The sequence below is a fragment of the Lepidochelys olivacea genome (genome assembly GCF_965140295.1).
Source record: "Lepidochelys olivacea isolate rLepOli2 genome assembly, chromosome: 8".
Classification (NCBI taxonomy): Eukaryota; Metazoa; Chordata; order Testudines; family Cheloniidae; genus Lepidochelys; species Lepidochelys olivacea.
In genome coordinates, this window is record NC_140418.1 from 5,707,599 (window position 1) to 5,724,069 (window position 16,471).

Here is a 16,471-nt window from a genome sequence, read left to right on the forward strand (position 1 = left end):
TACTGGGTCAGACCAAAGGTCCATCCAGCCCAGTATCCTGTCTACCAACAGTGGCCTATGCCAGAGGGAGTGAACCTAACAGGTAATGATCTAGTGATCTCTCTCCTGCCATCCATCTCCACCCTCTGACAAACAGAGGCTAGGGACACCATTCCTTACCCATCCTGGCTAAAAGCCATTAATGTACTTAACCTCCATGAATTTATCCAGTTCTCTTTTAAATCCTGTTATAGTCCTAGCCTTCCCAACCTCCTCAGGCAAGGAGTTCCACAGTTTGACCGTGCGCTGAGTGAAGAAGAACTTCCTTTTATTTGTTTTAAACTTGCTACCCATTAATTTCATTTAGTGGCCCCTAGTTCTTATCTTATGGGAACAAGTAAATAACTTTTCCTTATTCACTTTCTCCACCCCACTCATGATTGTATAGACCTCTATCATATCCCCCTTAGTCTCCTCTTTTCCAAGCTGAAAAGTCCTAGCCTCTTTAATCTCTCTTCATATGGGACCCGTTCCAAACCCCTAATCATTTTAGTTGCCCTTCTCTGAACCTTTTCTAATGCCAGTATATCTTTTTTGAGATGAGGGGACCACATCTGTATGCAGTATTCAAGATGTGGGCATACCATGGATTTATATAAGGGTTTTTTTACAGAAACCGTGTTGACTTTTGCGCAACAATTTATGTTCTTCTATGTGTCTGACAATTTTATTCTTGACTATTGTTTCAACTAACTTGCCCGGTACTGACGTTAGACTTACCAGTCCATAATTGCCAGGATCACCTCTAGAGCCCTTCTTAAATATTGATGTTACATTAGCTGTCTTCCAGTCATTGGGCATTGTAGCTGATTTAAAGGACAGTTACAAACCATAGATAATAATTCCGCAATTTCACATTTGAGTTCTTTCAGAACTCTTGGGTGAATGCCATCTGGTCCCGGTGACTTGTTACTGTTAAGTTTCTCAATTAATTCCAAAACCTCCTCTAGTGACACTTCAATCTGTAACAATTCCTCAGGTTTGTCACCTATAGAAGACGGCTCAGGTTTGGGAATCTCCCTAACATCCTCAGCCGTGAAGACTGAAGCAAAGAATTCATTTAGTTTCTCTGCGATGACTTTATCGTCTTTAAGTGCTCCTTTTGTACCTCGATCGTCCAGGGGCCCCCCTGGTTGTTTAGCAGGTTTCCTGCTTCTGATGTGCTTAAAAAACATTTTGTTATTACCTTTTGAGTTTTTGGCTCGCTGTTCTTCAAACTCCTTTTTGGCTTTTCTTATTACGTTTTTACATTTAATTTGGCAGCGTTTATGCTCCTTTCTGTTTACCTCGCTAGGATTTTACTTTACTTTACTTTGTCTATTTCTGTCTATTCCTATAAGAAAATGTATAGTCCAGTGAAGTAACACTAAGTTGAGGATAAAGTGAATCCTTAAACAATTTACTGTATGAAACTGCCTTACTTTCTGGAGATTTCTGCCTTTTAAGCTAGCACATTTGTTGACTAAGATTTCATTTTACTTTTAAGATTTTTGGTTCTACTGTAACCATGTTGTAGCTTGACCAGGTTGCTATACACTAGTTTAGCTACTTAATCATCACTTCTTGCATTTTTCTAGATTTTAGCAGATTACCAAATTCAGTTCTAAAATGGGAAAGCAATGAAAGATTATCTTTAATGGCGGACAAGAACTGAATAGCAATGAGGGATGTTGGCCATTTGCTAATGTGCTTTCACAAATAATGTATTGTGCATGTCTTATATTTTAAGAGTATGTATAGTTCAAAAGTCACATTGCACTGTTAGGAGGCCCAGTGACCAAATGTACTAGAACATCACCTCTGAACCTTTATTGAGATCTGGCTTTAATCAAACAAGTTTCATCAGCCTACTGGATAGCCAGGCTACAAAATCACAGCACCAGCTATAATATAGAAAGATTGGCAGTGTTGGTTCAACAAAGGCGAAAGACCAGACTAGCTGGTCTGGACTGAAGTGCATTGGTTAGGGTTGTGTGAAGAGGCTTGCACAAACCTTTCTACTTTATATTGCTGGTCAGTCTTTAACCAGTCGTCAGTGTCTCACTTTTATAAGCACGATCATTCACCCAAAAACTAAAATAAAAACCATCTAATCTTATTCCTTGATCATCAAGTCCTTGAGAGTGTCACGCTGCAAATTCTTCATTGAATTGTGAATTTCACCCATATTCTTTTTTGGTGGGTCACATCAAAATGGCAGCTTTCAGTGTTTTTTAAATGTACAATCCAGAAAACATTCTTCATCTGCTCATAAGGATCTGATAACATTCTTTATCAGAAGCCAGGTCACATATTGGATCACAACAACTTATCAGTTTCCACATAGCTTTTTTCTACTCCCGGGTTCCAACCAATTAAACTTACTGCATTACAGAAGGATAATTCTAACTACTATGTTTATTGTTCATTTGTTTGTTTGTTTTGAAGCAATGCCTGTGTTATGCTAATTCAGTACGGAATTGAAAATTAATTAAGAGACAATTGATCTCATGTGATACTGTCATGCACTCAGGAAGGTGTATTCCGTGGCACATGTAAACACATCTGCAGGAGGCTTGTTACTGTGAAGAAATCAAGAGGTGGTATGAATTGACAGGGATAAAGTGTGAACTGGTTAGAGCCATCCAACAGAAGTCAGACCAGCAAGTACCAAAAATCTCCTCAAAAAAGAAACAGGCCAAATTGCTTCTGACAAGACAGGATCAGCATCCAAACTAGGCTCCTAGAAACGAAATGTTGTCTCTCAAAATGCTAGTGCCCAAAAATACCTAATATTAATAACAAGGACGAATACAATCCTTTGCTGGTACCAAGCAAAACAATTTCATAACTTAACAAAAATGCAAGCATGAAAAAGCAAGGTTGACTAATTCTAGCTGTTGAACTACAAAAGCAGATCTCTATCGAGAGAAAATCAGTCTATTTGCTATTGCTCGTTGCCATAAAAAGCAGATTATTAAAATCAATAGTGACTTAGAAATCTGTCCCTGGAAAAAACAACAATTTTTCTCTGTAGCTTCCAGCTGGAAGTAGCTTTAGCATAACTTTGTAAAAGCTTTTAGACTGAGCTTGCAATGCCTGGTCTCTCATACTGTGACAAGAACAAGCATCTTGCAGCTGGTCTCGCAGCCAATATTTCAGAGTCACAGTTCTATTCACTCCACATTTCTAATTCAGCAAATGCATCAGCCGGGGCAGCTGATATGAGTAGCCAGGACCTCCTTTATTATCATATAATCTGATGCATATAGTTGGCCAATGACTATGTGTGAAAGGAGGGGCTTTCTGTCTAAGGACGCCTCATAGCTGTTAGAACAGCAAAACCGCAACGGAGTCCAGCCGTACACATTCACTTATGTATCTCTCTGTGTCTTTGTGCTGTCAGGTCTGGCAGGACATCTCTGTGTGTCTCTCTCTCTTCCTTTTTCTGTTTCTAGCAGTGAGCAAATTGCAACAGGCAAGCCTTAGCTAGCCTGAGTAAGGCTGGATCTGAGTAGAGATACTTCCCAGCAGAACCAACAATGGACTGGATCACTAATGTCTCATGGTTTGATCACCTATCTGCAAAGGAGGAAGTTTTCAGGAGCTATTTAAACAGCACCGAGGACTATCTATCCTTTTTATGTGGACCCAAGCGGAGCCCTCTGTTCTTGCCCATGACTTTGGTGTATGCCTTGATTTTTGTGGTTGGGGTGATGGGCAACCTTTTAGTTTGCCTAGTGATCCTTAAGCACAGGAACATGAAAACTCCTTCCAACTACTATCTCTTCAGCCTGGCCATTTCAGACCTGCTGGTGCTGCTCTTTGGGATGCCCCTGGAGGTCTACGAAATGTGGAGCAACTACCCCTTCCTGTTTGGCCCTGTGGGGTGCTACTTCAAGACAGCCCTCTTTGAGACTGTATGCTTTGCCTCTATCCTGAGCATGACCACGCTCAGCGTAGAGAGATACATAGCCATCCTCCATCCTTTCCGAGCCAAGCTGGACAGCACCAGGAAGCGTGCTCTGAGGATTATCATCGTGCTCTGGATCCTCTCGGTCCTCTTCTCTCTGCCCAATACCAGCACCCATGGCATCATGCTGCAGTACTTCCCCAATGGCACGCTGGTCCCTGGCTCGGCTACCTGCACCGTGGTCAGGCCCATGTGGATCTACAACTGTATCATCCAGGTCACTTCCTTCCTCTTTTATGTGTTGCCCATGGCTGTCATTAGTGTGCTGTACTACCTGATGGGGCTGAAAGTAAGTCCAAATTCAACTGTGTTCCTTCCTTGTGTCTTTCCATCACTCGACAAGGGAAACCATTTCAAGTGGTAGCCCCAGGAAACAGTGTGCCAAATTCATCCCTCGTGTAACACCAGTGTAGAGTTAAAACGGCTACCCAGGGGATAAATTTGGCCCAATATATTTTAAGTGTTGTTGTTTTAGGTCTCAGTTGCAGTTTACTCTAATCTGTCTTCATTCTCTTCCTCCTCCATTTCCAACCCCTCTGCCCATTTCTACATTTTTCAACAAACGCAAGATCCAGACTGAAAGGAAACCGTAAAAAGAATAAAAAGGAGGGTGACTGTAGTGACTGGATCTCATGCATTATTTGCCTTTCCCCCTCTTGTGGCTTTAGAATTTCCACTGCAGCTTTGCTCTCCGACACAGGCAGGCAGTAAGTGTGGAAAGAAAAGGATTACAGCCGATAGTCTTTAATTAAAAATTCACATGCAAACGGCCACAAATCGATATGCTGCTCTACTACTGCAGATGGCACATTCAGCAAATGATTTCTTTTCAGTGAGTGGATTTCTAGGGAGACCCACATTCTGCTAGTATTTCACATCTATACTCCCTCCAGACACTAGAATTGCTTGTGAATGAACATCATTATGTGAAGATTGGGCAGGAGGGAACAACCTATGCCTTACTGTACTAATGCACCTTTATTCACCGCAACAGCTATGAAATACACTGCTATTAATATTGGGTGGCTGTATTCTTTTTTTCTGTTTTTTTTTTAATATAACTAATAAACCTGAATGTAACTTTGGCTGTAAGGCAGGAATAACTAGCTTTGCTGACTTGCACAGAAAACATGGGGAGGCACATGGATGTACGGACCACGACACTAATCGTACTAAGAACAAGAATCAGCAGTCGAATTATTGTTGCCCCGTTAATACATACCCTCAGCTATCGACTGTTTAGTGTCACTTAAAGGGGGGAGAAAAGACTTGCTTGCAGTGTCAATGACAATCTATGATGAGAAATAGCCTAAAAGTTATAGCAAACAGCAGGTCTTTGAAGGGGCGAATGGGTTAAACTTCTGCAAAACTGCAATTTAGCGCCTATTGTGGGGTCTTTGCACAGTTTCACTCGGTATCTTTAGCTGCACTTCAGGGCACGCTGCACACTATTTCCTGTTTTCTGGATAGTGTAACAGCTGAAAATCTTAAAACGAGGAATGAAAAGCCTTTGGTTCACGTAAAGAACTGCGGCTACTCGCCATTGCCCCAGACATTCCAAGTCATCATTCAAAGCACAGCTCACACGCACAGATTTATGGATGCTCCCAATGCTCTATTCTGTTCAGTCTCTACATCGTAAGGGCTGGGTGTCCATTCAATTATGCCTATTTCCTCTGCTTTAGGCTCGTAATACACCGCTCCATTTTAAGCCACATCTATCCCTGGTGCAGAGCAATTGGCTTCAACGCAAGTTATGTCAGGGCAGAATGTTTCATTTTTAAATGAAGGGGACTGACAAAACGATCCAGTCAGATCATTTTCAGGCATCAACAATTTACATCTAGTCAGTGATGAGCATGAAATCAGTTAATAAATCCGAGTGCCCCCTTCTGAGCATCGTGTGCTTTCGGTAATGCTGAAGTGAAAAATTTCAGCGTTGACCCTGGAGCATAGCTCAGGCAATTGTGAGGGGGAAGTTTCCTTTCAGTTCGGAGATTCCCAGCCAGTGCTCTGAAAGAGGGAGAACTGGGGAGTCCAGTTGGTTCCCTCAGCGCTGCCCAAACCCTAAATGGTAAGGAATACCCTGCAATATTGCATTGCAGGAAGAAAGAATGACCCATGAAGAAGCAGCTCAGTAAATCCACAGCAGGGTTGAAAATTGGCAAGTGTCCTGCAAAGTGGACAACTGTATTTAAAGTAAAAAGTACCTCTCTTCTTCACTGTGAAACACCTGTCCCATAGAACTCCTCCTGCCCCGTCGGCCTGGTTACCTCTACTGCCTGGTTTTGATTTCCAGCCTGGGTTGCTAACGTTCATGCTACAGAGAGCTCTATCCCTTGTGGGGAAAGAAAAAGCAGCCGTCACTTAGGGTCCAGTCTTGCAAGGTGCTGAGTATCTCCTTCACAATGCAGTGTGCCCTCAACACAGCCACTTGCAGGATTGATGCCTTGCTGAATGGCACACTGGCTCAGTAGGGAACCTGTCCAGGTTGCTCTAGCCAGATGGCTTTTGAGTGCAACTGGTAGCTGGAAGGATGAGAAGGCGAGACTGTCAAAGCAGGAGGTAGGATGGGAGCATCGGTAGGGAACTGACAAATACAGACTGGAGCCACTTGAAAAGAAAAATCTCTGCTGTACAAGGCATTCACTCGAGGTCCCTGCCTTTTAGACTAATGGAACACCAACAGCGGCTCCAGCACGCTGTACCTTCCAATTCTGTGGTGTTGCTAAAAGTATTAGGCCTGTATTGAGCCATTTATTTTTAACTGGAAATCTCCATTGAAATCAAGGGGGATTTCTGCTTATACATTGATGGCAAAATTCACTGGAGATAAATACACACACAAAGACAGTTGTGTGTGTTCTGGACGGCTCTGGTGATTGGTGAGGGCATAGCAAACCTTTTGCTTCTGCTTTGCCTGTTCGAATTCTGTGCAGGTCAGTAGTCGCTGAAAGTTATTGTCGTCCAATGATTGATGTCATGGAAAATAGGTTCAAAACCTCAAAAATTCTCATGGGACAGGAAAGCTGTTTCCCACCCCGCCCTTCTCAGATGCTGTAATGACAGTGGCTATATAAGTAACTTTACATTGGTTAAATTGGTTAGTCTCTAAGGTGCCACAAGTCCTCCTTTTCTTTTTGCGTATACAGACTAACACGGCTGTTACTCTGAAACTTTACAGACAACACCATTGATATACCTGAGGGGATCAACCCATTCTGAGGTAACGACATAACGCCGATGTGATCACCAAACCTCTCTGTGGGAACACATTCCAGGATTCAGTCCCTGATGCCCATGTCCTTCAAACAGCATGCTGGGAAATGATGTCAGGAGATCAGTGCCATGGCGAGTCCGGTCACCTTACCGCTTGTCCTGGACCTGATCACGCAGGATCACGGCCGCCTCTGGCACCCGAAACTAGAGTCGCTCCTCCTCACAGCACGGATGCTCCAGGGCTGATGGCCATGGAACTGTCCTGTTCTGATCTAGTCAGTTATCTGATGCTTCAGTTATCTGATGCATATTGTTTGCAAAACATTTTTGCAGGTTTCATTGGCTAAATAATTTGGTGAATATAAATCATTCAACCAGCGCTATAAGCTGAGCAAATCATGGCGGGGGGGTTTGAATAGCTTATTGTGGGGTGGGGGGGGGAAAATCCCACCATCTATTAGCAGAGCAATCAGGGTGACAGAATAACTCTCACATCACAAGACAGTGTCCCTGTCTGAGAATATCCCATGACTGAAGAGACACATTGGGCCTAGGAGGCATTCCCCTGTTCCCATGGATGCCAGTCCTCTGCCACCCCTAGCCCCTAGAGAAGGTTGACTGAGGAGCCCCCATCTGGACCCTGTCTCTCCCCATCATGGTAGCTATAAACCCTCAAGAGAATCAGACAGTGGGCTGTATAGTGGCCCATGAAGATCTCCGTTTTTATAAAGTCACCCACAGAACAAAAAATGTGGAGAATTACTGTTACTAATCTTGTCCTGAGGAAACCATCACTAGAGGGAGAGGATAGGTCTGTTTCCATGCTTATCCGATCCCTGACCCTTTCGTTGATACCACCAATTGCTGTTGTGAGAAACAAGGTGGGTGAGGTAATAGCTTTTATTGGACCAGCCTCTGTTGGTGGAAGGTACATGCTTTCGAGCTCCACAGAGCTCTTCTTCCTTCCCCAGCTCTCTAATGTCCTGAGACCAACACAGCTACAACACTGCCAGTCGCTGTTGTGACATCTGTCCACCGGAAATCAAACTCCACGCACCCAATTCACATCAGACTGGTGCTCCTAGACGCCATGTTGAAGGATTGTTTTATTATTGCATAGACAGGCAGGCAAAGCTATCAAGCTTCTCATCAGATGACAACAACTTTTGGTTACTACTAACTTGGGTCAGACCTGAGCCAGTGACCTACAGAAGAATGGTTCCAGTGGGCTTGTAACAGAGGGCAGAATTTCACACTATAACCTTTGCTGCCTTGTAGAACATACTCCAATACAGAAATATCTGACTAACTCCCCATTTCCGGCTTCTTGCTCCACACCTCTTTTATTTTCTCAGAGCACATATGTGGAATCCATTTTCAGACAGCTGAGCTAATCTCACACATGGTTCATTGCATTGAATGTTAGCATTGACATGAAGATGACAAGAATGCATGCAAAAGCCCCTACTCTAGCTAGCTAGTCATTCCTGAGGCACCCATCACTGCATTTTCTCCCCCTTGATGGCCCAGTTTGGCCTTCTCTTTGATCCTGCCACCACAACGCAGTGTTTACTGGAGAGTCTGAAGATCAGCCATCACGGTGCTATCAAAGCCACTGCAGAGAAGAAACCTCCCCCCCCCCCCCCATTTCTATGGTTTATTACTCTGTCATAGCAATACGTTCTCTATAGCTTTCGAGCATTCTTAGAATGAATAGCTGTTGAGACTGAAAAATCACTGAAGGGAAGCTAAAGCTTTTAATCAATCTAAGCAAACATTTGTTAATGTTTACATATGTTACGTATCAACCAAATTTATTCCTCAAACAACTTTGATTATGAGTAAAAATGGCAAAGAAAATAATGAGAAATATGGGAAAGCTAAGTTGCCTTGTATTTGCATGAAATATTATCTATTTTCTTCCCAAGTGTGAGTCCTGCCTTATAATTGATCAACATAAAACCATGCCTGACCTTTATCACAGTTAAAACACTCTTGAAAAATGTATAAGATGTAATTAATCATAAAACATGAAACAGAAAACTAAAATGGAACAAAACGATGAAATATCCTCTTCTCACGGGAATATTTTATTTGTTCTGTTATTTTTGGCTTCTGTCTCTATTCATCTATTGTAATAAAAGCTTAACTGCCATTCTGCAGGTATTGAAAAATTGTCACTAAAAAAATTGGCTGAATAGTCAACAATTAAAATCAAAATGTCTGGGCCCCAATTAAATGGTCTCTACAGATGATTCCAGCTATAGCTGGTTGAAAGTTTTTTGACAAAATACTTTTCTGCCAGAAGACGCTGTTTTGTCAGAATCAAAACATTTCACGGGAACAGGTTAATTTCAATTAAATTTTCTATGGGAAAGTATTGAAAGGAATTGTTTAAACTTTCTCTTTTTGTACCATTTTGTTTAATTTTGTTTCAAGTGTTATATTTTATACATTTTAGTAACATAAATATAATATATTTTATATTATAGTGTTTCAATATTCGTAACATGAAACATTTGACCTTAGTGAAAGGAAACATTTTGACATTATCAAAATCACACAAATGAAAGATTCAGCATTATCAGACCAAATGTTCTGGTATTTCTGAATTTAAATTATTTGAATTTTCTGTTCTGGGAGAAATTTAGAAATTGATAGTTTTTCTTCTAATTTGGAAAGGAAACAAATTTCAAAATGTTGGAATTGCCCATGAGACGGAAATTACATTTTGCCAACCCACTTTAGTTCCAGATAAAATCACATCAAAAGTGAGTTTCCCTCTGATTGACCAGTTAATGGCCTGTTCATCATTAAACCACCTGATCTCAACTCTAGCTCATCAGGAAAGCACTCCAGTAAATATTAGATTATCAAGAGTTAATTGGAATTAACTTTAATCTCACTAGTCATTTTAGTCTGGAGTAGGGAGAGATAACAAGTTGTCTCTGTTTGTTTTATCACCCTGTTTTTGTTGTTTAAAGGCCCAGGGAAATCAGCACCGAAAGTATTAACTTTTTTTGTTGTAATAGATTGGTGTGTGTTTGAATCTAGGCATGTGCTGCACTAGTGTTCTCTGCTTGATGGAATATAAGGATTCGACTCATCAAATTAACTCCAAGCAAATTAGCCTAAGCAGTTAGGGTTTGATTCAAAACCCATTGAAGTCTATAAGTATCTTTCCTTGGAGTCCTTTCAATCAAGCCCCTAGTCAGTATTTTCGGATCACAGGGATTTTAGATGATTGCATTGGACCTAGGAATAAAATAGTAGTGGATATTTTGCAGGAAGACAAAAACAAAGCTGAATTTTAGTAGCTTTATAGCCCAAATCCGACTCTACATCAGTCAATGAGAGTTTTGGTGGTTGTTGTTTTTTCAGACTGACTTAGAAGCATACTTTGGATGTACATTATTTGAGATCCAGAAAATCTATTTGTTTTTAACCTAAATTTTCACTAAAACATTGTTTTGGCCAGATTAGAAGTGGGAAAACCCCAGAACCTTTTATCTGAACCTTTCGCAAAAAACCAAACCAAACCAGCACATTTTTGCAAAGCCAAATACCTTGATTTGCCTGTTCTAGTAATGGAATAAAACTAAATCCTTTTATCGGACAAGTCATATCCTTATTCTGAGCTTTCCTGGTTCAGATCAGACGGAACCTGGCTCCAAACTACCCTGGATTTAAGGTTGATATTAGCAAAACCCAAACCAAACTGGCAATATTTGTAAAAGCAAAAAACTGCTCCTTGGCCTCTCTTCCACGGTCTCCAGAGTGTCACTCCAGGACCAGCACGACAGTCAGGTAAAACAAAATGATTGTCCAAATATACAACATCTCTTCTTCACTATAGGCATGCCTGAAATCACTAACTTGCATAATGACAGGTTTCAGAGTAGCAGCCATGTTAGTACTTGGTGCCACAAGTACTCCTGTTCTTTTTGAAATCACTTAAGCCTTCCTTCAAAGGCAGGTTGAACTCAGTTAATGTCCTTTCTAAACCACGAATAGGTGGCACCCTAGAGCAAGATTTACTTAACTTTGCCAGACCAGCTTACCATAGAATTGGCATGGCGAATTCTTAGTGTGGCCAGTCGGAGTGCTTCAGAGGAAATCACATTGTTTCTTTCCCTCTTTTTCTCCTGGCCAGCTGAGAGGAGAGAAATCTTTGGCAGTTGACGAAATGGCTGTGAATATTCAGAGACCCTGCAGAAAATCAGTCACCAAGATGCTGCGTAAGTAATTGGTCCTTTTTTCCTATGTATTATTTAACATGGGGAAGAAGGTGCAGAAAAGTCTGGGTTTAATTCACAGGCGAAATAGGTTTGATGAACAGTTCAAGTTAACTACAAACAACCCCTTCCCTCATTAGCCCCCATTGGATATCTCTGATCCAGAAAAGCTGAGCTGGGGGCTTATAGACCATGGGACTGATGTTCCTTGGGATATACATGTGGGGTTCCATGCCTGGATTAGTAGGGGGATTTTCCCATCACGGTTAAGGTGCATTAGCAGCCATGTGTTCAAGAAGCTTGCCCAGCCGCGCCCTGTGTTATATTAAGCTCTAACCTATGCTATTAGCCGTGTGTGACTGATCCTTCATTGCCCTGATGAGTGCTAAAATTCACTATTGTCCCCCTTCCAGCAATTGCAAACTTCTGAAACAATAAGTAAATACATACGTGTTGTCTATATATATAAACCCTCCAGATGCAGGTTGGTGACTGTCTGTTGGACAGACACTGCCTCCCCTGGCATCGTGTGCTGGACTTTTCTAAAGAAAGCTCTTGCCAATCTACATCCATCATTTACTCTTGATTTCACTTATCCCAACTTCTATCAGGGTCCTCAATGTTTCATGGCAAGATGTGGAGCCCCATGCAAGCCTACCACTTGAGCATCTGAACTCCAACAGCCTTGAAAGCACAAACGTCACTACCTAACTTTGGGCTGTCTTTAAAACATACTCAGCCATCCACCGCTACGAGGCAGGCCCGGCAATCGGAACAGGAACTACCCAAGAAACCTAAACCAATCAACACATTTCAGGAAATAGCATCTTCCTGTCAGAAGGCTTTGAGACAACTTTAACTGAGCATTTGAAACCTGGCCCTGGTATTCTGAATTCGGATGGCATTTCTTTCCTATCTATCTGCAACACCAATGAAGTGAGCTGTAGCTCACGAAAGCTTATGCTCAAATAAATTCGTTAGTCTCTAAGGTGCCACAAGGACTCCTTTTCTTTTTGCGAATACAGACTAACACGGCTGTTACTGTGAAACCAGTTAGTCTGTGACAGCAGGCTAAGATGACTGAGTAATCAAGCTGGTGAGGAGGGAAAAGGGGCAAATCCTTAACCTGTTTGGTGCTGGTCAGCGTACCATGGCTCTGAATGGATGCAACCCAGTCTGAAAATCAGAGGACAATCCCTTGGGTCTGACTCCCGACCCTGCAAGTTACAAGCAGTGCCCCCTGGAAATTAGTCCTGAGCCGTGATCTTTGCTTTTGCACTGAGAGAGGGTGACAGCTCAAGAGGCCATCAAGTAAAAGCCGCACTGATAGCATGAATCCTGCTAGGTCCTCCAAAGTTTGCTCAGGATGAAGTGCCATATAAGCTAAAAACCACCTGGCTATTATCAGCTCCACTAGAAATTTATCAGAGTATTTTAAAAAATCAATGTTTGCTGAATGCAGACCAGAGAGAAATGGATTGGAAATTTCTCTTTCAGACTGAAGTTAATTTTGCAGAGAGCATGGCAGACAGCAGAGGGAAAAGCAAAGCTTATGTACCAGCTGAGATTCCCACTGGACAAATGCTCGGAGCCACTGGGGACTTTTCATCCTGCTTACTGAATCCGACTCAATAAATGCAAAGTAACAGGCCATATACTTCTGTAATTCTTTCTCTTTTCCTTTCTCCAAATCAGTTGTTCTAGTGATGGTATTTGCCATATGCTGGGCCCCATTTCACATCGATCGACTCTTCTTCAGTTTTGTTGTGGACTGGACTGAGCCATTGGCCAATGTGTTCAACCTGATCCATGTGGTGTCAGGTAACTGTCTTTAACAGGGTTTGCTAATCAGTAAAGGGGGAAAGAATATTTGTGAATAGGGTTTTTTTCAGGCAACCTGTGAGTAAATTATTCAGAAACACAGTATATTGATACTCAAATGTTATTCCTCGATTATTAGAGAGACAAGGTGGGGGAGGTGATATCTTTTATTGGACCTACCTCTGTTGGTGAGAGAGAGACGTTTTCCAGCTACACAGGTCTTTTTCTTTTTCTTCAGACCTAAAGAAGAGCCCTGTGTCAATCAAAAGGTTGTCTCTTTCACCAACAGAAGTTGATCCAATAAAAGATATTACCTGACCCACTTTGTCTCTCAAAAATCCCGGGAACAAAACAGCTAGAATTCTGCAAACGTTCCTCAATTATATTATTCAGAGTTGTTTCCAGTGTCTCCATTAAATAGATTATGATATTTTATATGATAAGCTTTTTGGGGGTGGGGGGCAAAGATAGCATCTCGACTTGTTTCTGTGAAACACCTAACACACATTTGAATGCAAAAATATAATAAAGTCAGGCATGATGTAACATATGGGGATAAGAAATAAATAAAATTGGGGAAGGTGAAAGGAAGGACAAGGGTAGCAATAATACAAACGCATGGTTGTTCTCTTGAACCAAGTCTGCATCCAGATGCTTCTATTAAATGTTTTTTTCTTGCATTAAGGGTACTGAATTAGTTCACTTTATGTAGCCAGTATAAAAAATGAGAGACGAATATTATGGCCCATACTTTGTTCTCAGTTAACGGATGTAAAATTGGAATGACTCCATTAAGCGTGGATGTACAGTGGTATAGCAGAGCAGAATTTGGACCCATATATTACAAGATATCATAGAGTCATAGAGTTTAAGGCCAGAAAGGACCACCAGATCATCCAGTCTGACCTGCTGTTTAGCACAGGCCACCAACAACAACCAGCCACCCACACCCAACAACCAATATTAGACCAAAGTATGACAGCCCGCAGGAGACTAGGCTGTTATGTGCCACAGGCAGAGCACAAGAAGGACCAAGTGAGATACACCTGGCAAATGATAACCACCCACAAGCTGCAGAGGAAGGCAAAAAAACCCAACCCTCAAGGTCACTGCCAATCTGACCTAGGAGAAAATTCCTTCCCAACCCCACTTATGGGGATCAGTTAGACCTTGAGCATATGAGCAAGAATCAGCCAGCCAAGCTCCTAAGAGAGGGAGTGCTCAGTGCCACCTTAGAGCCCTGGCCCTGGCCCTCTCCATCCAATCTTCCATCTTCAGCCATGGCCATCCCTGATGCTTCTGTGCAAGGAGATAAAAAATCCTCCCAGAATACATTGGTGCAATATAATATCAGTGCAATCAGACCCATTTATACCCCCAAATGCTTGAGTTTGCCCATGTGTTGCTTGTCAGAAAGATTCAGGGCTACACTTATTTACACAAATGAGAGTAAGGGTTGTACAATTGGGCTCACAAAGCGTAATGGCCAAAGAGTAGTTGTGTGACCCAGCGGTATCTCCACTGAAGACCAGGCAGTTTCTCTGAATTTACACCAGTGAAATAGAGGGCAAAATTTGACTCTTAACAGTTAGTTTTTGCCTAGTGATCTTCCCACTGAAAGGGATGTCTAAAAAATACGTGCTGTCAATGGGCCATATCTTCCCTCCCCTGTGTGCCTAGTGGCACTTCACCAAACACACCCAAATTATACCTTAGCCAACAGGCCACAGTGGGTACACCCCATTAGAAAACAAGGAGTGGAAAATGCTAATCAGGGAGTGCAGCTGAAAAACATAGCGGTGTTGCATGATCTACTTAGCTCTGAATCTGCCAACAGCACAGCGGAGGTGCAAAGTAAGGCAACAGAGCCCTGCTGTCAAATATACCTCCCGACAGTCATTAGTTCCCAGAACATGCAGTACAAAACAATACCATGCAATCAACCTCCACTAGCAGTGGGGCTTGTTCCTGAATTTCAGCAGGACATTCCTTGCAAAGTGTCTCCGGGTCTGATAGCTACTGTTGGGGATTGTGTTTAATCTAAAAATGGAACTAAAATTCCTGAAACGTCCAGGATGCTGCTGGTTGTTTGAGTACTCACAAAAGATGAAAACTAGGATACCGCAAATCACAGTGAGCCAAAGTCAGTGCTTTGAACGCATTAAAATATTCACCAATCAATGCTGTTGCTATTCAACCAGCTCTGATGTATACATGGTAACAAACTTTCTCCTGGAGGATTTCTCAGCCAAGCCATGAATCTGATCAAAACTACAGACTTTACATTCTCCCCCAGCTGAGGTTTATGACTAAGGATTACCATTACTGTCAGCAAGAACATTACAAGAACTAGTTTCTTCAAGGGAGGAATGATCTTAGCCTGCTACGGGAAAAGTTAGATGTGGTTCCAAAGTGGAAATTAGGTGGCCAACACAGATTCACCATTGATGTTGGTTTATCAGGAGACTTCCTTCATTGTTCAGATTCCCCTTCCTCCATTGGTCTGATCTTATTGTTTTCTAGAGCCATTGGAGCTGTGTATCTCATTGTTACATTAAGAAGTAGAGACTCTCTCTTCGGAGCATATTCCACCCACTAATTAGCTGTCTCCCATGCTTTGATTTTCTCTCTTAGGTGTTTTCTTCTATCTGAGCTCTGCTGTGAATCCCATCATTTACAACCTGCTTTCCCGCCGTTTCAGAACGGCTTTCCTCAATGTGATCTCTCCCCGTTGCAGGCACTGGCCCTCCAAACACCCCGCCAGTGAGATTCCAGCCCAGCAGAGCATCTTCCTGGTGGGGGACCGCAATCTGGTGGACTGTGCTGAAGATGCGAGCTCCCTGTGCGTGCACAGAACATCTGTCTGTAGTTCTCATCTTTGTACTGGCCTATGACTTTATGTAGTGCTATGAGTGGGACAAAAGTCAATGAAAACCACTATTTTTCTTTAAAAAAAACCCTAATAATCAGGTGTCACAGGGTTTGGGGGTACAATCCAGACCAGTGAGGGGTTGTCACCTCTTCCCCAGTAGCCCTGGGTGCCTCACTATGCTTTGCTGCTGTAGCTCCCAACTTGGGCTGCTCACAACCAGCCTACCAGCATGCAAGTTGCACCCTCAGTGTCTGTGTGCTAGACAGCCCTGGTTCAGCAGCTCTGATCCTAGTAGCCTGTCTACAGTCCCACTAGCGTCTTTGCTTTGACAAG

At 42.3% G+C, this 16,471-nt stretch overlaps 1 protein-coding gene across 1 annotated transcript; it reads left to right on the forward strand.

Moving 5' to 3' along the window:
* Positions 1-3,560: 3,560 nt before the first annotated feature.
* On the forward strand, positions 3,561-16,160 carry NMUR2 (neuromedin U receptor 2; the record flags this gene model as incomplete). Its single annotated transcript, XM_084635674.1, has 4 exons — positions 3,561-4,280; positions 11,364-11,448; positions 13,141-13,266; positions 15,901-16,160. The coding sequence occupies 4 exons, from the start codon at positions 3,561-3,563 to the stop codon at positions 16,158-16,160; spliced, it is 1,191 nt and encodes a 396-aa protein (XP_084491800.1).
* Between the last annotated feature and the right edge of the window lie 311 nt (positions 16,161-16,471).